At 53.9% G+C, this 20,109-nt stretch overlaps 2 protein-coding genes and 1 long non-coding RNA gene across 8 annotated transcripts in view; 2 read left to right on the plus strand and 1 right to left on the minus strand.

Annotated features, from left to right (window-relative positions):
* The window catches only part of AK1 (adenylate kinase 1), a 24,296-nt gene extending 22,668 nt beyond the window's left edge, over nt 1-1,628 (plus strand). For all 5 annotated transcript variants that reach the window (XM_025211232.1, XM_006029724.3, XM_025211234.1 and 2 more), the window contains one exon: nt 142-1,628. In XM_025211232.1, coding sequence (XP_025067017.1) covers nt 142-210 — 69 coding nt within the window. In that variant the 3' untranslated portion in view covers nt 211-1,628. The remainder of the gene's footprint in view (nt 1-141) is intronic.
* A 6,880-nt stretch (nt 1,629-8,508) lies between these two features.
* On the minus strand, nt 8,509-13,779 carry LOC112551254. 2 transcript variants are annotated; one of them, XR_003095507.1, is made up of 3 exons: nt 13,116-13,779; nt 11,024-11,235; nt 8,509-9,266 (listed from the first exon to the last, which is right to left on the minus strand). It is a non-coding gene; the product is annotated as an uncharacterized LOC112551254 (long non-coding RNA). The 2 variants fall into 2 exon arrangements; XR_003095508.1 differs by lacking the exon at nt 13,116-13,779 and adding an exon at nt 11,316-12,079 and having other exon boundaries at nt 11,024-11,226.
* ENG (endoglin) overlaps nt 12,305-20,109 on the plus strand; it is a 37,642-nt gene continuing 29,837 nt past the window's right edge. Inside the window, exons 1-2 of the mRNA XM_006029725.3 lie at nt 12,305-12,582; nt 12,783-12,856. Coding sequence (XP_006029787.1) covers nt 12,799-12,856 — 58 coding nt within the window. The 5' untranslated portion in view covers nt 12,305-12,582; nt 12,783-12,798. The remainder of the gene's footprint in view (nt 12,583-12,782; nt 12,857-20,109) is intronic.

A 20,109-nucleotide genomic window follows, 5' to 3' on the forward strand; every position in this document is an offset into this window, starting at 1 on the left:
CTGTCATGGCCGTGACTATGACATGCATTCGGTTGCAGGGGGCTTAGCCTGCATTCGGATGGCCCAAGGCCTGGGCAGTGCCCAGCTGGGTCTGTTTTGAGGCCTGATCCCTAATGGCTCCCTCCTGTTCCAATCCTGCAGCTGAACGCAGAAGGCACTGTGGACGACGTCTTCAAACAGGTCTGCACTCATCTGGACACCTTGAAGTAAAGTGGGAAGGGGCCCTGCCTCCCCCCAGCCTCCCCTCTCACTCTCCTTCCCCCCAGAGAGCACTACAGACCCCCTTGCACTGTACTCAGAGCTGAGCCACGGCCCCCCCTCCCCAGCACAGAGAGCCAGCGAGCATCTCCTCCCGCCCTGTCTCCCATTCCAGCTCAATGGCAGAGACAGCGGAAGTGGCTTTATCCTGTTTTTATGGACAGAGCCCTGAGGAGGAAATTTCAAGGACATTGTGTTTGGCTCCTTCCCCTCTCCCTGCAGTAAAGTTCACTTGAATGAGCCCAGACTTTATCTTTTTCTTCTGCAGCAGGAAATGAGTTTTTCTTTCCAGATATTTTACCCCCCCACCAGCCCCTTCCACCCCTCCCTGAGGTTGATTAAGGGCAGGAAGTAGCCTGTTTATCCCACTCAACAGCACCAGCAGGAGGAGAGGGAACTGCTTCAGGACGGGACAGGCGTGTGTGGCTGGGGTGGATGCTCCGACAAGGCAGGCAGTTTGCATGAGCTTTCATGTCATGGATTTCTGAATGAAGCACAGAGAAATCCTCGCTGGAGCCAGGTCTGAGTGAGACCCTCCCAGTCCACAGACATGCAATAGCATAGACACTGCTTGGCCCTCAAGCCACACTGCTCCCCACAACAGATGGGGGAGACAGCGGTTAGCCATGGCTGGGATGCCGAGGCAAGGTCAGACTCCACTGTGGAGCATCCTTTTGCCCCCCTGTCTCTTCCACTGCCCACTGCAGTGCAGCCTGCCTGGAGCCAGGACTTGCCAGCACTGCCAGCAGGGGCAGGGGCCAGAAAAATCCCTGCCCTAAGTCACAAGGGAACAGTCTGACCAGGAGCCTGGTTGCCCTGAGGCTTTGATGCACCCCCTGTCTCCAGGGCTGAAGTGAGTCTCCACTGAAAGCCCTTCTCTGCCTGCTTTTGCACCCCCTTCTCATGACTTCTGAGTGCTCTGTGGGGTGACTGGCTCCTCTCAGCACCACGCCGAAGTAAACACTGTGCCTCCTTCTGTCTCTGTCTTACTGAGCTTTTTACTGACACCGACCCACAAGACTCTCTTATGCTCCCCACTCTCACACACCCAGGAGTTTCTCTTACATTCCCTCTGTCAAATACATGTGCACAAGAGTCTTATCTCTCTCCTTTCTTACACACACAGAGGAGTTTCTCATGCTCCCTCACAAACACACACAGTCTTCCTCTCCCTCTCATGCATTTTAGTTCCAACTCTTCCTCTGGTTTTATTTTTTGGTTGTTTTTTGTTTTTTTTTTACAATGGTGAAAACCATGAGTACTTATGAAGAAAAAATCTTCCCAACCCCCACGTCTTAATGGTGGCAGGGTGCACCTGCTGCCCGAATGTACAGCACCATGTCGTTATTAAAGAGAGTAGCTGAAATGTGGTTTGAGGAGTGAGCTGTGCCTTTATGTTTGGGGCTGGGGGAGTAAAGCACTGACGTGTGTCTGTTATTGGGACCTCCCATCCTCCCTGGTTGTGGCGCTGTCTTTTTTCCACCAGAAAGAAGCCTGACTCTGCCTGGGGGTGGGAAGGGGCTGGTAATGGTGGGTTCCCCCCAGCACAATGCCAGGACATGCCATTTGGCAAGTGGCACCATCTTTCAGCTGCTACGGACACTGAGGCTTGCTGTCCTGGTGGCATGGCTTGATTTCCTGTGCCCAGTGAGACTCTGCAAGGGCAGAGGATGGTCACTTCCACCCCTTACCACTTCCAGGGGCCCGAGAGAGAGACCCTTCTCCCTCCATAATGGGCCTTGTTTTCTTTGCTTGGATGGAGGGCCGTCGTGGGGGGTGGGTCTTGGTTGTACCCCAAGCATGAGCCAAGGTTACTAGGAGAACCTATATAGAGCTGCTATCCTCCTGTGCCGTTGACATCAGCCTGCTGTAAAGGAAGGGAGCTGATGAGATGCTGGGCATTCACCAGCCAGGAGTAGGCCAGCACACCAAACAGACCCCGCTCCAGAGAAAAGGCTGGGGTGAATTGGTGCCACCTCCTACCCCACAGTTGCTGGCTGTGTTGGTGCCACATCCCACCCCATGTTGTGCTGCCACTCCCAGGCTGGTCCACTGGGCTGCTGTGGCTGAGCAGCAACGGTCATGAACCAGGGCTGAGTGCAAATGGGAGGGCTTCATTGGCCCGATCCGTGGCCCATTGAAGTCAGCCAGGCCCTTCCCTTGGACTTTAAAGGGCTTTGGATTAGGTCCTGCTTGGGACAGAGAGGATGGGACAGCAGGCCGCTGGGACTTGAGCAAAGCCAAGGTCGGGAGAAAGGAGGCTGTCTGAAAGAAGCAGGAGCTGCTGAGACAGTGACAAGGAAGGAAGCCAGTACTACAAACGTGCTCCGAGAGAGCCGGCTCCGCATACGTGGCTGACAAGCCCAGCTCATAAACAGGAACAGCAAGTGGGGCCTTGACAAGCAAATCACCCCTGGCTGGGCGCTGCCCGGGCCCGGGCGGACACAGCACGCGTCTGGAATGCCGGGCGGGAAGGATGTAGCCCGTCCGGCGGGGGGGCACATTCCACCGAAGGCAGCGCCTGCTGCCGTGGGGCAGGTGGCCAATGGATGCCGGAGGCAGGGGGAGCGAGGCCAGTGTCCCAGGCAGCGTGTGCTCCCAAGGGTACTGTGCAGCCAGGGGCAGGTGACAGTCTGCAGGCCTGGGCTTTTGGAAGGATGTTGCACAGTGTCCTGCTGTCACCGCGGTGGAGCTTGTGCAAAGGGATGGAAGTAGATGAAGAGCCTGGTCTGTTGCAGCTAGGGGAGTCAGCCAAGAGTAGCGGATGGGGAACCTGGTCCACCCACTCCAACCTCCTGCCTCACACAGAAGCCCCCAGAACCAGCCCTCCTCTGCCCCCCAGCAATGAAGTGGTCAGAGCAATCAAGAGGTGCTGGCTTCTGCTCGGGCTCTGACACTGGTGACCTGGAGCAAGCTGCTTCCCCAGCCTGTGCCTCAGTTTCCTCTGCTGTGCTGCTGCTGAGTCAAGCAACTTTGCTGAACCTCTGTGTCACTGTGGGGATGGGGGAGGCTGGGTGGGCACTGGTGCAGGAAGAGTTAACAGTGCCCTGCTCCTGCCCAGCACAGGTGCTTGCTGTTACTGGGATTGCTCTGGGAGCTGGGCCCTGGGGGGGAACAGGCAGCTGGATTTCCACAGAGGCAGCTGCATTGTCAGACTCTCCAGAGAAAGGGCTGAGCAAGGAGCCTGGGTGAGGTATTTCTTCCATTAACAATTTTTTTGCCCCCCCTTGGGAAACCTGGAGTCTTGGGCTGTTTATCCTTTCCCTAACCTGCCAGCTCCCTCCGCAGGGAGGAAGGCAGCCCTCCAGAGCCCAAACAACACTGCAGTCAAGGAGGCAGGGGAACCGGAGTGCCTAGAAAGCTGCTGGGAAACAAAAGCAGTGTTTCTCCGGGAAATTCTCTGCATGGGGCCTCGGCATGGAGAGCCAGCAGCTGGAACCAGAGCAGCAAGATGGGAGCAGACAGGACTGCAGTCTCGTAGCCAAAGGCAAAAAGGTATGGTCACCACCAGCCCTGTAGGGCAGGCTGTGCTCTGTGGGGCCTGCCTGGGAAGATCTAGCCCTAGGAAGCTGGTAGTATGGCTTTGCTGCTCCCCAGGTATGGGAGCACTGCCCAGGCCCTCAGCTTCAGCATAGGGTCAGGCTGCTCCTGGCCCTGGTATTCCTCCCCGCTCTGGGGGAGCTTCCACAAACACAGCCGCTGTCTCGGGCTGGATATTTTTAAAGGCTCTTACTGGGATTTTCAGAGTCCTTTAAAAATCCCACTTGGTGCCTAGCTGCATCTGTAGGGAACTCAATGCTGTACAAAACTTAGCTCTTCCTCCTACACCAGGCTTTCTGGTCACTGCCAGCCCCAGACACCTGGGACTGCCCTGTCTCTGAGTTCATATCCCACATCCTCTGAATATGGATTTCTAGGTCGCACTTATATTCCGGTTCCCGTCTCTGCTAAAATCCCCTGGCACTATGGGACCCCATGGCCTTTTCTTTGGGCACTTCCTTGAAAACGGGTCTTGCCCCACCACAGCCTCCAGGGAAAAGGTGGCAGTGAAAGGAAGAAATATTCTTTGCTGTGGTGCTGTTGCTGGGCTTCTGCAGGGTTTGTAGTGAGTGCAAATCTTCTGGCTGGAGGTTGTGGACAGCTGTTTCCTCCAAACAGCACAGGTCACTTCAGTAGCATGCCTCGGCCAGAGTGTGGGCATGTCACAAGCCTCCACTCATGAAAGCTTGTGCTGTAACTATATCTACTTTGGTTAGTCTGTAAGGTGCAAATCTACCCTACCTTCTACATTACACAAGGTTTCACAGTCAGGAGTAGCACTGTACAGCCCCTGGCTGTGGCACTTCCCAGTCAAAGACCTCAACAGGGGGCAGAAAGCAGGCATGTGTCCCCTCTGACTATGCAGAAGGCTCAGCTCAGCAGTGCCTATGCCAGCATTTCGCAGCCTGTGGGTCACAAGAATATACGAAAGGATTGTGAACAAACTTTAAAAACAGATTAACGAACTTTAAAATGGATTCTCCTTTAAAGAGAAAAATGTGGGAAACCGTGGCTTTTCCCTTGAAGGCTGGCAGAGTTCCAGCCTGCAAGGGGCTGCTTGGGACCCCCCCATGCCCCACACACTGGCATCGTGTTGGGAGGGGCACTAAGTCAGGACTGGCCATTGATGTTTACAAATGGGTCCTGGTACAAAAAAGGTTGAGAACTACTGGCCTATGCCACTGGAAATCACTACCACTCCCCATCCCAAGAGACTTACCCATCTCTGGAGCCCTATGCCTGTCCCCATTGCTTTTTCAGAGCTGGCCAGGAGGTGGCAGCATGCTCTTGCTGCAGATTGCTCTCCGCTTTATTGCATAGATGCTTAATACTGCATTGAAGTGTGCAGCTGTAGGAGGGGAGTGCATTGCACTTGGGGGTATTGTGTCATCTGCACAATTTGGAGGGGACTTGTGGAAACTGCCTGACTAGGGGAGGCCTATGGTCCTTCTTATCTAGCACCCATCTGTGACGGTGGCTAGAGCAACAATTCTTACCCAGAATACTGCAGGACCCTGGGGTGCTATGAAATCCTTTTGAGGACGCTGTGGGGTGCTGTGTAATATTAGCACTGTTACGTGTGCAAGTGCCTACACATGATTTATAAGGTAAAACCAGAGATTTCAAATAGGAATGCATAGCGTCAAAACTGTTCTGCCGTTATGGTCTGTCTGAGTTCTTTGCAACGGAAGAATTGCTCTAGTTTTCCATAATAAAAACTGAGCGAAAACTCAGAGCTGGCATTTTCCAAGGGGTGAATCTACAAAGCTTGCAAGCCACTGGGCTAGAGCAAAATGTGGAAGGAATGAGGCAGTGTGCAGATGTGGGCTAGTGGGCCCCCTGGGAAGGTTTTGTTCTAATCCACAGTAGCCAGAGCATTTATATCACTTCAAACTGCATGGTCAGCATTAACTCTGGGTTTTCTCCTGGCACTGATGTGGCTATCCATCGAGTCCCTGTAAATGGGCACACTAAAAAACACTCCTCAGTGGTGGGAGTGGATATACAAAAAGCCTTACCAAACTGGCCTGTCTATAGATCTCCCCTCTCAGTGCTGAAGCAGAACCTGGTTATTACTTTGAGAAGAGCTCTCAGAAGTGATCAGTGTATTGGGACTGGGTGATGTTGATATAGCTAGAAGAGAGGGTTTTTTGTTTTTTTTTAAAGCCTAAATGTCAGGGTTAAAGTTACGTGTGTGCAACCCCAGGGGATTTGTTTTCCACTCTACCCTTGTTATCGGAGAGAGTCTCTGTAAACACAAACCCCACTGGTTCCTGGAACCAGTGTTAGAAGAAATGGCTAGAACATACAGGCTCCGAGACATGAGGAGACCTTATGGGAACAAGCCTGCCAGCACGCCTGGTAGAGTGCACAGACCGTAGACTTGGGCATCTGATTGCCAGAAATCAGACATTAGAAAGCCTGCTTAGCCTGAAACACTTCCCAATCAAGATGTTTCATATGTACTTCCTACAGCTATTGGGTCTATGCAAGGAGCTAGAACAGGGGTGGGCAAAATGCAGCCTGCCGGGCCATTCTTCCTGGCCCATGGGGCCCTTAAAAAATTTAGAAAATTAATATTTATCTGCCCCTGGCTGCCTGTCATGCGGCCCTTGGTGGCTTGCCAAAACTCAGTAAGCAGCCCTCCACCCGAAATAATTGCCCGCCTCTGAGCTAGAAGGAAGTCAGGCCTCAGCCACTTAAGTTTTCTGTAGTTTAGACAAAATAAGAGACTGGGTTTAGCCCCCTTAAAGATACCAGCTTGGCTCAGTAGGTCATGCAGAAGCTCTTCAGGTTGACTGACATCACTTTGTGCCCCAGTGCTTTGGCAAGTGGTCACTTTGTGTATGATAGGACATTGCATGGCTGTGTACACTTATACAGGGGATCATCGTGTGTGTGTGTGTGTGTGTGTGTGTGTGTGTGTGAAACATGCCCTGCCCTGCCCTGCCCTGTGGGAGCCTTTCTTGTATCCCTTCTACTTTGCGCAATAGATATTTGGCGTCACACTCCAGGAACCCAAAGTTTAGTATAAGAACACAGTGTAATGCAGAGACATTAACACCACCTCTGGCCTCTACCTGACCCCTCTGATTAAATGATTGGGCTGCTCAAGATGTCATTAAAAGTCACATTTTTTTCCCTCAGGATTATGTGGCCTGACTTCCACATCAGCTGATCCCTTTCCACTGGAGCTTTTGCAGAGAAGTCAAGTAGGAGGCAGTTTCGGTTCAACTCATTGACATCCCTATACCCACCAACTTATTCCTTTTGTTTCAAGGAAATGCCTGTAGCCCAATGTATTTAGCACACAGCAGTAAGGGGCCAGAGGAACACAGCAGCAAGTAGGAGAAACCCTCTGGCCCAAGGAGATCATGGGTTGCATGGACCTGATTAAGGTCAATGGCAAAACTGATTATATCAAATACAAGAGTGGTGCCAAATGCATGCAGACCTGTTCTCCATCGCTGTTTGGGTACTAACAGTCCCTTAAATGTGACTGCAGCTTTCACTTTTTGGCCACCCTCTCAGGACACCTCATTAACATCCACTTCAGAAGGTTCCCAGGGGCAGGAGGAACGTGGCAAGTCAGTGGTAGAGCTGAAATGAGACCACAGGATCTCATGACCTCAAGGACTAGACCTATGCTTGCTCCTCCAGTCCTCTGTGCCTTTGGACTTCAGCAGTGTAGGTCGTAGCTGTGTTGGTCTAAGGACATAGGCAGACAAGTCTCTTTGGGTAAATCCAATATCTTTTATTAGACCGACTCAAATGGAAAATTCTTCTTAGCAAGATTTCAGGCATAAACACCCTTCGTCAGTCTGAGGAAGACTCTGAAATCTTGCTAAGAAGAATTTTTCGAACTATTTGAGTTGGTCTAATAAAAGATATCGGATTTATCCAAAGAATCTTATCTGCCTTTGGACTTAAGCAGCATCCATGGGCAGTGTGGCCCAGTTTGCTGTGTGACCCACTCCAGCAGGAGGCAGCACCAGCCTGCAGGCAGACCTACTGACCAAGGGCAAGCACTCCATCAGCTTCCCTTGTGCTGTAACTGGTGCTGAAGTAGGTGGCTCTGGAGCTGATTAGTTACATCAGCCAGTGAAAGGGGATAAGTGAGGAGATGAGAGGGAGCAGAGCTGGGTAGACTTACACTTGCACAGAGTAGACACAAGTCTTGCACGCTAGTGTCATCTGGAATAACTCCAGTGAAGCTAGAATTCAATGGGAGTAAAATTAGAAGGAGAGGAGAATTAGTCCTTTCCTCCCCCTTCAAGGGCCAAGCCCATTTAAGCAGGGAGGAGCGGACGGCCCAGTGGTAATAGTGCTACCCTGGGTCTCGGGGCATCCTAGTTCAATTTCCTCCCCTGCTACAGACTTTGTGACCTTGAGCAAAGCAATTAAGTGCTTTCTGCCTCAGTATCCCCACCTGTGAAATGGGAGGGCAGTGCTATTATTCCCTATGGTACTGCCCGTATACCAAGGGTGTGTGGAAAAAGGGAAGCCAGCTCCTTGAAAGAGTGACGGGTCAGGCTGATGACAAGGGAGGCGGCGATGTGCGGACACCTGACTGAGCAGCAGGGGTCCCAGACAACGCATTTCCACCAGTTTGTGTCCTGTGTCAGGAGCGCCCTGTGGCAATGCAGGAACCTCCTGTTATACAGGCACGCCGAGCTCAAGGAAACAGACTGCGTTAAAATGTTTCTGAGCGAACTTTAGTCCTACTGCCAGAAATTGGTGAGTGAGGATGGAGAAGATGCAGCCAACTTCATCTGGAAAAGCGACACCTGGCACTGGTTGTTCAAAGACCCCTCAGGAGGGAAAGTGGACAGAGAGAACGAAGGGGACAGAGATGCAGCTGGACCTGGAGACAGCAAGAAGGACTGCAACAGGATTAGCAGCAGCAGAAGTGACAGTGATAAGGACAGCGAATGAACTGAGAATAGCCCAAACCCCAATTTGGGGTTTACATAGGAGTGTGATTGGGGTAGGTGAGGGTGGAGGGTAGGTGTGCAGGGGAGTGGGTGCATTTGTTGTAACGGAAAGTGCAGGTTTCTTAATGCAGTTTTAAGATGTGTGATGGAAAGTTTATAACGGAGGGTGTGTGGGGGGTGTATATGTGTATATAACTCTCTCACATACATATATAATTTTAATTTCAAAAAAGAAAAAGGTGAGAGAGATAAGAATCATGTGCTAATGTGGCCCAGGGCTGGGAGCTGGGGGATAGGCTGCCCCTGACTCTGAAGACACCTCTGCCAGGACATTGAGCCTGGTCCTGCCAGAGGTTCTGCACCTTCTGTGCTCCTCGCGGGGAGGAACTGTCGGTTGAAGGAGCCGCGGCTGAGCCTACACGTCTCGGGGAACAGCAAACAATGGCACCAGGACCTCCGCACACTTCGTTCCATCCTGTTGTCCTCTCCCTACGCCAAGAGGCTAAGGCTCGTTCTTTCCTGCCATTGGGGCGACTGGCCAGGAAGAAATGTGTTACCACAAATATGCGGGTTGTCAGCAGGGCACTTCCCACCCACCTTGAAGACAGATCAATCCATCGATCTCTGCCTCTAGCCCCGGCCAGGCCAAAGATAACAGAGGGGGAAATGCAAAGGGCCAGCTGTATATACAGCTATTCCAGGAGGCAAGGCCTTTCAGGTCATGTTCCTCTTTGATCTCCTGGAGTCAATGGGAACCGACCAGTCAGGAATGCGTCTCATCCAGCATGCGGCGTGGAGAGAGACACGCTCCAAGGCAGACGTGTAAGGCACCGGATGAAGGGCCAGACTGGACGCAGCCCAGGCGTCTGCTGGAGGAGGGCTCTGTGGGCGAGGCTTGGCCAAGAGCATGTGCTCTAGAGGGAGGATTTGACTGGAAGGGAAGGCGCCAGCAGTGGCATTCAAGCCCTGGAGGGGCCGGGTGGGGGGCCTGTGAGAGAGGGCAGGGGATCGGCCTTCCCCACCTTCTCCCCTTGGAGCTGGACTCTTGCGCCTCTTTGCCCCCTTGCTCTTGCTGGGCGCCTTGCTGGCTGTATGAGCACTGTGTTGCTTGCCATCTGCCTGGCCAACCCTGCGGCTGTTGCTGTAGCTTTCTGGCCACCTCCTTCCAACCTGAAGCCTATGTGTGAGGCATTCACTTGGCTCTTGGCATCCTTGTGACACCTCCTCCTGCCCCACAGCTACCTAAACATCTTCTGCACCATTCAATGGCTGCTGCCATGCAGAAGCAGTGGGATAAACATTTGCTCCTGCCTTTGATCCCTGGTGCCACCTGTTCATTTGTTTGAAGGCATGGGAGACCTGGCCCCCAAGCCTGGGGTGGCAGGTACTGCCCTGGTGCGTGCCTGAGTGCAAGCAAGAAAGGGAACCAAGCCAGTCCTCTGTGTCCCCGTTTCCCACTGAGGTGGCAATGGAGCAGGAGTGGCTTTGGAGGCCTGCCTTCGACCCTTGTTCTTCCCAGTACTTGTTTCCCCCATCAGGGACCTGGGATGCCAGGGGGCTGTGGGGGAGCAGCTGAGAGGAGCCCTGCAGTCTGGGAGAGCAAGGGACCAGGTGCTTGAGAGCAGCAGGGAGCAAGAGCAGTCTGTAACTAGCTGAGAGGCAAATTGGTTGCTGATCTCAAAACAGCCCCTCTTCCATGGTGTCCTGGACACTGCTGTGGGCTCTTTCCAAACACCCACAGCCCTTCCACGTTGCCAGCATGCAGGTGCTGTCCCGTTATCTTGACGGCACTCTGGATTCAGGAGCCAAACCCTGGGGAGAAACCCAGATGGACCTGCCTTTTTCCGCAGGTCCATCTCTGATTCTGAAGGGTCTGTCTGAGCCCCAGGAGCCTGGTCTGCCTGGGCTGAAGTGCTGTGGCCATGGGAATGATCACCCGTTCCCCTCTGCCGCTGCGGCCCCTTGGCTCCCAGCTCCGTGCAGTCCTGTTGTTCTGTCAACAGCAGGTCTTTAGCCCTGTCCTTGGATAGCAAGTAACCAGAGAATGAGGCCCCTGTGAAACGTTTGTCTCCTAACCTGGCTGCAAACTGGCTCCACACATAAGGCTAGAAGGGACCCTCCTGAACCACATTGAGGCCCCTGTTGTGTCCAGTCGCAGCTCACAGCTAAGAGCCCATCCACGTCCGAGCCAGGGCCACGGGCTCCTTGCTCCAATTGTAACTTTGGTGTGAACCAGCCCTTAGACTTCTGCACGGTGCCTGGATTAACAACCACCTCCCACTACCTCTCACCTGCGGTGCTGCTGGGCGAAGGCCAAGGTGGAGTACGCTGGAAGTCTGTGCATGTTCCTGGTGGCAATGTAGGGAGGCCTGCAATAAAGGTCCACGTGATGCTGTCCCCGCTTTGTCTCCGTAGCACCGTAGTCCCCAAGATCTCTCTGGGCTGACTGGAGCTGTTGAGCGGCTGCAGTGCTTCAGATTCTGTGTTGTCAGACCTATGAGACCTGTTTGGTTGGGTTTTTTTCATTAAAATCAACATCCTCCCCTCTCCACATTAAAAACATAACAGTTTACCTCACTTTACCTGTCTGGGGTTGTGTGATCCCAGCGTGTGCTCCTGCCAGTGGTGGGGGGTCAGACTAGATGATCCCTTCTGACCCCAAACTACTATGAAACTACATAACACATGTCCAAACTAGCATAGCATCTCCTCATTTACATGCCTTGACATCTACTGTTTCTTCCATCTATGTACTTCTTATCCTTTGGCAGCATGAGACCTGTGTTGTCAGACCTGTGTTGTTCAGGTCTTATGTCTCTGTTTGGCCTCCCACACATGCAGTTCCCACCTGGCTTCCCTCCGTGGCGCTGTGAGTGACACTTCTCCCCCCTCTGTCCCCTGCCATCCAAAGCACTGGAGACTGGCTACTGACTGTAAGTCTTGTATCCTTCCTCCCTCCAGATTCCCTGAAAGGAGGCTTTGGAGACAGTTCTGCCCATTTTACAGAGAGGGAAATGGAGGCACAGAGGGGTGCAATGACTAGCCAAAGGTCCCCGAGATGCCAGCCATGGACTCCCAGTGCTGTGCACCAACCACTAAGGCACGTTCCTTCCTGAGGATGAGGCAGTGTCCACATACTTCCTGCAGCCCTTGAGGTGCATGCCCCAGTCCCAGCCCCAGCTCCATGCATAGTCTCCCACCCTGGGGCCCCTACAGATGATCTTTAGGATAGAGTGATGCCAGGGGATGATATGTGGCTCACTGGGCTGCAGAAAATCAAATGCAGGCGCGTGGGGGGGAACAGAGCCGCCTCCAGGACCCACCCATGGTCTAGGAGCCCCCTCCTGAGGAGAGGAGGGAGGACTGTGAGCACCCGGCATCCTGGCCAGCTCTCCTTCGGTCTCAGGACGCAGCCCCCACCCATTGCTGTCAGTGCGTGACCTCCAGCAGAGGCTCGGAGCCTCTACAAATGGCATTTCCTCCCTCTTTTTGGCAGGCGAGCGCTTGGCAACCCCTCCTCTAAAGGGAGTTGATTTCCTGCCGCTCTGGGTCATCAGCGCTGGGTTGAGTCAGTGCCGCACATTCAGGCGCTGTGAGTTCCCCTCCAGCACATCCCCTCAGTGGAGAAGCCGGGACACAACTAGACACAGCCTCCAGGTCCCTGCTTCCTTCTCTGCCACCGACAGCTCAGGAACTCCCCCGAGGCTGGAGTGGAGCAGATCCCCCTTCCTCCGCCTGCCTGCCCACAGTCCCATCGTGCAGTCGTGCAGCCCGTCGAGGCTCTCTGGGGCCAGGCCGCTGCCCCTGGACACGGGCTAAGAGGAGCCAGGACGCGACGCCGGAGCGGGAGGCAGCGTTCCCACGCCTCCTTCTCTGCCACCGACAGCTCAGGAACTCCCCCGAGGCTGGAGTGGAGCAGATCCCCCTTCCTCCGCCTGCCTGCCCACAGTCCCATCGTGCAGTCGTGCAGCCCGTCGAGGCTCTCTGGGGCCAGGCCGCTGCCCCTGGACACGGGCTAAGAGGAGCCAGGACGCGACGCCGGAGCGGGAGGCAGCGTTCCCACGCCATGCAGACTCTCGTGTGCCTCACCGCGCTGCTGCTCTGCTGCTCGCGCGCCCACACAAGTGAGTTGCTCAGCCTTCCCCAGCTATTCCCGAGCTCAGCACGGAGGGGGGTTGGGTTCATTTTGTCTCTTTCTGGCTTGTTTCTGCCTCTTCCTTCTCGCTGACCTCCTCACTGCTCTCCTGAGCTCCCCGAGCCATTTTCGCAAGTCCTCACGAATTCAAGTCAAGCCAGGCGTTCCTCCTTCCCAGAGTCCTGCTCTGTCCCAGAAAGGCTGGGGCATCTGCCCCTGGTGGGAATCCCCCAGTTTGGTCTCCTCACCTTCTCTGTGGGGAAGCCAGTGATGCTGGGCTGGTGGTCCCCAGCTCCATCCAGCTTCTGGAGAAACAAGAGAGGTAGAAGCATGTCACAGCCCCAGCTCCACTCTCTGCCAGCGAGGTTCGCTAGGCCTCCGCCAGCTGCTCCGTTCCCCCCTGCTGCACTCCCAGGGCTGGGTCGAGGAGAGTCTGTGGCCGCTTGGGGCTGGGAGGTTGGTTGGTGCTGTGTAATGATTTGTTGCGAGGTCCTCAGGGCTGGGGGCAGTGTGCAGAGCTGCAGTGCGAGGCCGGTGGCTTTTTGTCATCAGAGTTGCATCTTGCAAAGAGCTGAGCACCTCCTGGAAAGTGCGAGGGGCTTCAGTGGGGACCACGGGCGCGCTGCAGCTCCCAGAATCCAGCTCAGTGGGTTTCATCCAGGATCCATGAAAGTTGATGGACAGGCTCTTGATGGACTTTGGATCAGACCTATGGAAGCTGGATGGGGGGTGTTGGTGGCTTCCAGCAAACCTCCAGATAAACGGCTCTTAGGAAATACCCTGGGAGCAGACAGTGCAGAGCCAGTGGGAGCAGCTGCTAAGGGTTCATTTGGCCACAAGGTCGCTCCTCCCAGGCTGGGATGCCCTGGGGTTACTGCTGGCTCCCGGAGAGCTGTGCAGCCGGGCTGTCAGTGTTGCTCCACCACAAAACCTAGTGACCCGCGATGGGCACGGGCTGACTCAAGCCAGCCAAGGGCCTGGCTTTGCGCAAAACGGCTTTTATTTTGATTACTCAGTAAAGTTGAGCCCCGGCTGTTGCAGGCAGAAGGCTGTGAGCTGGGGTTTTGCTGAGGAAACAGCTTCAAGTGGAGCCGGGAGTGGGGGAAGCCTGGATATGTCAGAAAGAAGTACAGACCAGGGGTCATCCCCATTCCCCCTCCCTTTGGCTTTTAAAGCCCCAGAGCAGCAGCAGGGTGGGGAGAGGAGCAAACAAAGAAATCTCTCCCTCAAACTTAGCAGGCTTTGAAACCTGAGACTGTAAAGAAACAGGGAATTTGGCCAAATAGCCTCAATGAAGAGAAATCCTCTCACTGGGATCATCTAGTCTGGAAAAATAAGCTGCTTGGAGAACAGCCCAGCTGTGTTTCTTCACCCTTGTAAAAATCCTGTGAACATCCAGGCCAAAGAGTGAAGCAACATTGGGGCTGGTGCGGGGGAGAGTTTACTTGTCTCCAGCAACTACAGGCGAGCAAAAAATTGGAAGGAGCAAACATTTGAGTGCACAAAAAGAAATGTGCAGGCAAGGATCTCCCTGAGGGGAGGGTGTTAGTTCCCAAGAAGAATGAGAATTAAGTAGCAGAGATGGAGCCAAAATCTTGCTCTGGGAATGAACCATGGCTTTTGCCAAGGGACTGGCCTACATGGCCACATCCAGCCCACAGGGGTAGCGCTGCAGCGGGACGTGGTGGAAAGCTGGGATGGTCGTCGCAGCAATCTGAGTCCACTCTGCAGTTTATAATGCTCTGAGATCACGCTGCTCGGGTAGAGTTGAACAGATCAGCACAGCAGGCTTGGCAGGAGAAGCAGCTTCAGACCCAAGGTCAGGTTTCCAGGAGTGGTAGTGGCTGTGGAGATAACATAGTTACTGGGGGTGGTTTCTGAAATGCATGAGCCCCAGAGAGTGTGAAGGAAGGAAGAGCTTGACAGGCACTGAAACATCTTCAAGGACATTATTTCTGCAGCTCGCTCAGCTCAAAGAAGAGCTCTGAAGACACGCAAGTGTCTCTCTCAGCAGGGTCCAGGAGCAAGCAGTGGAATGAGTCAGGGTAGTGAGTTATTGCCAACGCCAAGAGATCGAAGATCAGGAGTCTGGTCCCAGACACCAGAGATTTTAAAACAGGGATTTCAAGTCAATTGAATCAATGGAAACTCTTTGTTTTTAATTTTCCTTTTGATTTCTGAGCCTTGGGGGTTGTGTTTGCAAGGTTTCAGAGGGTTACAGACTTGGTGCTTGAATGGAAAGCTGAGTTTCCTCTAATCACATGACTCCAGGAGCTGGGACTGTGAGAAAAATGCCGTCAAATATCAGAGGGGCTTGTGACAGAATCCTGGAAGTTGGTGAGCCCATAGTAAGGAGGGCTAGGAAAGCGGTTACCTGGATCTGGGGATCACAGAGCAACCATTGGCTGTGAAAACAGCAGGGGCTGCAGGATCATTCCCAGAGCTCGTGCGATCTGTTGAGAGAGGGCTGTGCTAGTCACCCGCGTGGCAGGGTTGAGTGGAAGGGGTCTCTCCTGGAAGCCTCGTGTGTGGTGGGCTAGCATACTTCAGGTGGGATTGGGGCACAGCTAGAGACTTGCACTGAGACACATCTGTCCCTGGTACAGCATCACTGACTTGCACCCACAAAGTCTTTATTCAAAGCCCCAAGTTTCCGCTGTCTCTCTGGTGGATCCCTAAGGATAGTCCTGTTCATTTCCACCATTGACTGTCTGCGTGATAGCCAAGGACACAGGCCAGGCCACACTTTGAAACCCCTGTGTCACTGGAAGGGAGTCTCCACTGAAGAATTGGTCCAGCTGTATGCCCTGGCTCAGTGGCCACTAGGTCAAAGTTACTACAGGGTTGGCCCCAGCCCAACAAGTCTATGTATGTGTGTTTCTCATTGTCCCGTGTCAAGCGTACACAGTGCGCGGTGCTGTGTGAAAGCCTGAACAGGCAGCCTGCTTGCACCTGTGTAATCTTCACTGGGTTTGTATACCCGTATTGATTATGGGGTCTAGAGGAGACATACAAGGTAGATATTCAAGTGTAGCTGTTCCCAGTATGCACCATTACAGTACCTCACTGCACCCGGGTAGGGAGCAGGCCATAGCCCGCTTGCACTGATCAAATGGCTATCCTGGGATGGAAGATGTAAGTCACACCAGTATAGGCTGACTTCTTGTTCTTCCCCTGGTAATGCTATCCTGGACTTGGGGTAAGTTACACAGATGTAGGAGTATCTGTGGACTCCTTGTTCATACCAGTTCAAAAGTGGCAACTATCCAAGGCCAGACACCAGTCCCTAGGTGCGAGAATCACCATGGCCCAGAGATGAGTAGATATTTCAAGCCTTGGAGACGGAGGGCAGCTCACAGGAAGGTGAGCCCAGCACCATGGCCTACGGCCTTTTGGCTAGGGGCAAGCAAGACTAGGGGCTATCTGAACTCCAGGGCCTCTGGGCTTGGAGTTTGCATATAGGATGCCCACCATGGATTTGGGAGCATCTGAAGTCCCAGGCTGACGAGTCTGAGAGGTAGGATACTTGCCCAGTGGTAGTGCAACACAGACTTGAACAACTGCGCTCTGCTCAGTTGATAGAATTCACAACTAATTTGGCCTAAGACACAAAATTATATATATAAGGGGGAAAGGGACCATTAGGGTATCTAGTCCCATCTGCTGTGAGAAGAAACCGCGTCAACTCAGCTGCTTTCAATTCCACTTATATATTTCTGTTAGCTAGAAAACAATTCCAGTAAATTGGCAGCAGTATGGTGCACGATGCTAATTAATGGCAGAGGGAAGACAAGACCAGTGGGTGTAATGCACATATAGGATTGCTCAAGGTGGGGGTGGGATTTAGGAAAGGGAGGTCTGGTTACAAGAGAAGGAAGCCAATATGGGCATGTCCGTGCTGAGGAACTCCGGTTTCTTGTGCTTCTACCTCAAAGCACTTTATGGAGGCATAAACTGCGCCAAGCTCACTGAAATACAGACACCCCTGGGGGTGGGGGCAGCAGCTGTCAGCTCTGCGTATCAGTTCCAGACAGAGTGAAAACCCACCTTTGCCCACAGAAAGTGCTGAGGGAATCTAAGGGAGACCAGCTTGGGCACTCCCAGCGTGCTCTGAGCACCCCCAGCCAGCTCTGATTAGCTGGGGATAGCCCGTGGGGCTGCAGCTGGGGTGGGCCAGAGCAGAGTCTAGGCTGGGCCATGCAACCCTTTGCAGTTTTCTTTGAAGACCTCTGAATTCTTCCATACCAGGATTTCTCACGTATTGTAAAGCATAGGGAAACGAGCGGCAGTGAAAAGGCAGGGGAAAAAAGAAGAATTGAGGTAGATGTGTGTTGCGGGGCAGGGTAGAGATTTCCGTTTTGGTGCTGGACGTGGAGTGGCAGTGGCTTTGGAGCATTTAAGGTACCATTAGGGTATCTAGTCCCATCTGCTGTGAGAAGAGACCACATCAGCTCAGCTGCTTTCAATTCCACTTATATATAAAGACCTCCTAAATCCCACCCCCACCTTGAGCAATCCTATATGTGCATCACACCCACCAGCCTTGTCTTCCTTCTGCCATTAATTAGCATCGTGCTCGGTGCTGCTGGCAATTTACTGGCATTGTTTTCCAGCTAACAGAAAGGGTCTGATCATATGACTAGGTCCCTGGGCGCCAGGCTATGGCTGTATCTGTGCTTAGCAGTGACTTCTATTTTATACTGCCTGCGTAGTGAAATAAGGGATGTGCCCCAGGAAAGCCTCATGGCAGGGTTTATTTGTCATATATTGACCCGGCTGTGTCTGGAATAGTGGGCTGGGGAAAATTGATGTGTCCTCAGGGGACAGGGAAAGCTGGCTTTGTGAGGGGAGTTGGGGAAGAGAGGAGACCAGCTTCCAGGCTGCAAGTGCCCCTCATTGAGTCTGGGAAAGAAGGTTAAACCAAAGCAACTGTCCTGAGGTATGTTAATGAATCTGACTGCCTGAAAGGGAAGCAAGCAGCTGCCAGCTGGGGAGCAAGAAGAAATAGTTGGCCATGTTAGTCTAAAGTCAGACAGAAGGGGTAAGGTGAGGTTAGCAGAAGGGGAGGGAGGCAATAAAACCTGGGTCTCTGTTATGTCCACAGTTCTCCGTGTCCGGTAAAGTCAGCAGTTTCTGTTCCCAGGCCTGTGCCCTGAAGGTGACTTGGAGGCATCTTTCAAGGCCTGGGAGATCAGAAGCAGAGTGAGAGCTTTGTGAAAAGCACCCTCCCCGAGAGCCCTGAGCTCCCCATTCGCTTTAGTGGGACAAAGGTTTGCCCAGCTACAAAGGGCTCCTGCTGCCCACACCCCAGCCCCTTTCGGGCACGGGGAGAGGAGCTGACAGTCTGGGACAGTGCTGGACACAGCTGCAAAATCTGCACTGTCCCTTCCACATCCAAAGCCTGTCAGGATGTTTAGTGACCCTGAGAAGCCAGGGGCCCCTCCCAGCTGAGACTGGAGCAGAAATCAACTTGCAAAGCTCAAATCAAAGAGGGTTTGTTTCCTTTGCCGAGGGAAATGCTCTCTCTTCACTTCTAGCATGAAGAGAAGGAAGAGTATGGTGTGACTCAGAGCTGACCTGGTCCATATGGCCGTGGCCCACTCTCCTTGCAGCTCTTGGAGGTGGCAGGTACTTAACAGCATAATTTCGTGGCCTAGTCTGTTAGTGGCCTGCATGAACTGCGGGTCCCAGGAGTGTCAGGGATGGGACTGTCTACCCTCGCGGGGGGGCTGCCTATCTGCTCCTTGGAGCTCTTGGCTGCCACCTCCCCAGTGGAACTTCTGGTCCTTGCCCAAAAAAACCCAATCTCAAGCAGTTTCACTAAGGAAACTGAGTCAAGTTATACGTGCCCACATACATGCATGCACCTACACACACACACACACACACACACACACACACACAGAGAAAGGCCCCAAAACAGGAGCCAACCCTGAGACCTGGCCAGTCAATCCAGCAAGGGGTGGCCCACGCTGGGTCTCAGTGCATGTTCCCAGACCCTATGTGTCATGTGTGTCGCCATCAAACAGTGAGTGGCATAGGCTGCTATTCCCTGCTCTCCCCCCGGACACGCGCAGCACTGCTGCTGTGAGAGAACGGCGAATTTCCCTCGGGTCTGTCACTGCGGAGCCTGTTTGGTAGTGCCAATGGTGGGCTTGGCTTTTGTGACACTTGGGCTCTTGCCCACTGTCACCTGAGACCTGCCAGCTCATTGCACGAGTGCCAGCTCACAATCATTCATGTAGTCGTGATGGTTAGTCACGGCTTGGGACCACTGCCCAAGGCAGGCTCCACGGTCCTGATCCAGCCATTTCCCTCTGGCCTGTGAGTCCGTAAGAGTGACCTCGGCCCCCCCGCACAGTCTGGTCTCCTCCATCTCCCCAGGCTGCTCCCAGTGTCTGCACCATTGTTTTGTCCACACTGTTTGCTCAGCGTCTCCTTGATCTGTCTTCCGAAAAACAGGAATTGCCCCCTCCCTGCCCCCCGCCCCCCCAACGAGCCTGGTGCACACGGCTGGGAGCCGAGGCGACGCGACAGGCTGTCCCAACTCCTGCTCCCGTCAGTGCGGGGACAGGGGAGGGGAGGGAAGGAGCTGGAAAAAAGAGAGATTTCTTCTTTTTTTTTTCCTCAAGTACAAAAATAAACCAGCTCTTATCTGATCGACCCTGCGGCCCCGTGGGGCAGACTGGGTCCAGCTGGGTGGCGTTATCTGATCATTACATAATGCTGGAGCCAGCCTGCCTTCCCCCAGCCGGAGCAGCAGGGTCTGAGCAGTGTTTATGCAGGGATCCGGGGTGTAGCTGTGCCAGGGGAGGCCCTCGCCCACTCCCTGGGAACGCAGGCACCTGCTCAATCAGAGCCAACCAGAGAGGAGGCAAGTTCTCCCTTCTCAGCAACCCTTCAGCCTCTCCTGCCACCCATCCCATTCCCCAGTTCCCCTGGGGAGGAAAGGCAGCAGAGGAGGAGAGTGGTTTCTCCTGGAAATGGGTGCAGTAAGCAGCCCATGCAGCTATCCCCACGGCATGGGTGACTGGTGCCACCTGATCCTGGGGGGGCACCAGTGGCCGCTCACCGACCCGGGGGAGGTCCCCCAGCGGCTGATCGTTGCCCCAGAAGTGCCGCTGGCACTTCTATCAACATCCCCACATTCTCAGGGGGGCAAAGGCTGTCGTCCCCCACTCCCTGGCTGGCAAGGGCCAATCTCGGGGGGGGGGGGGGGGGGGGCCCCCCCCCCCCCCCCCC

The sequence above is a fragment of the Alligator sinensis genome, unplaced genomic scaffold, assembly GCF_000455745.1.
Source record: "Alligator sinensis unplaced genomic scaffold, ASM45574v1 scaffold388_1, whole genome shotgun sequence".
Taxonomy (NCBI): Eukaryota; Metazoa; Chordata; order Crocodylia; family Alligatoridae; genus Alligator; species Alligator sinensis.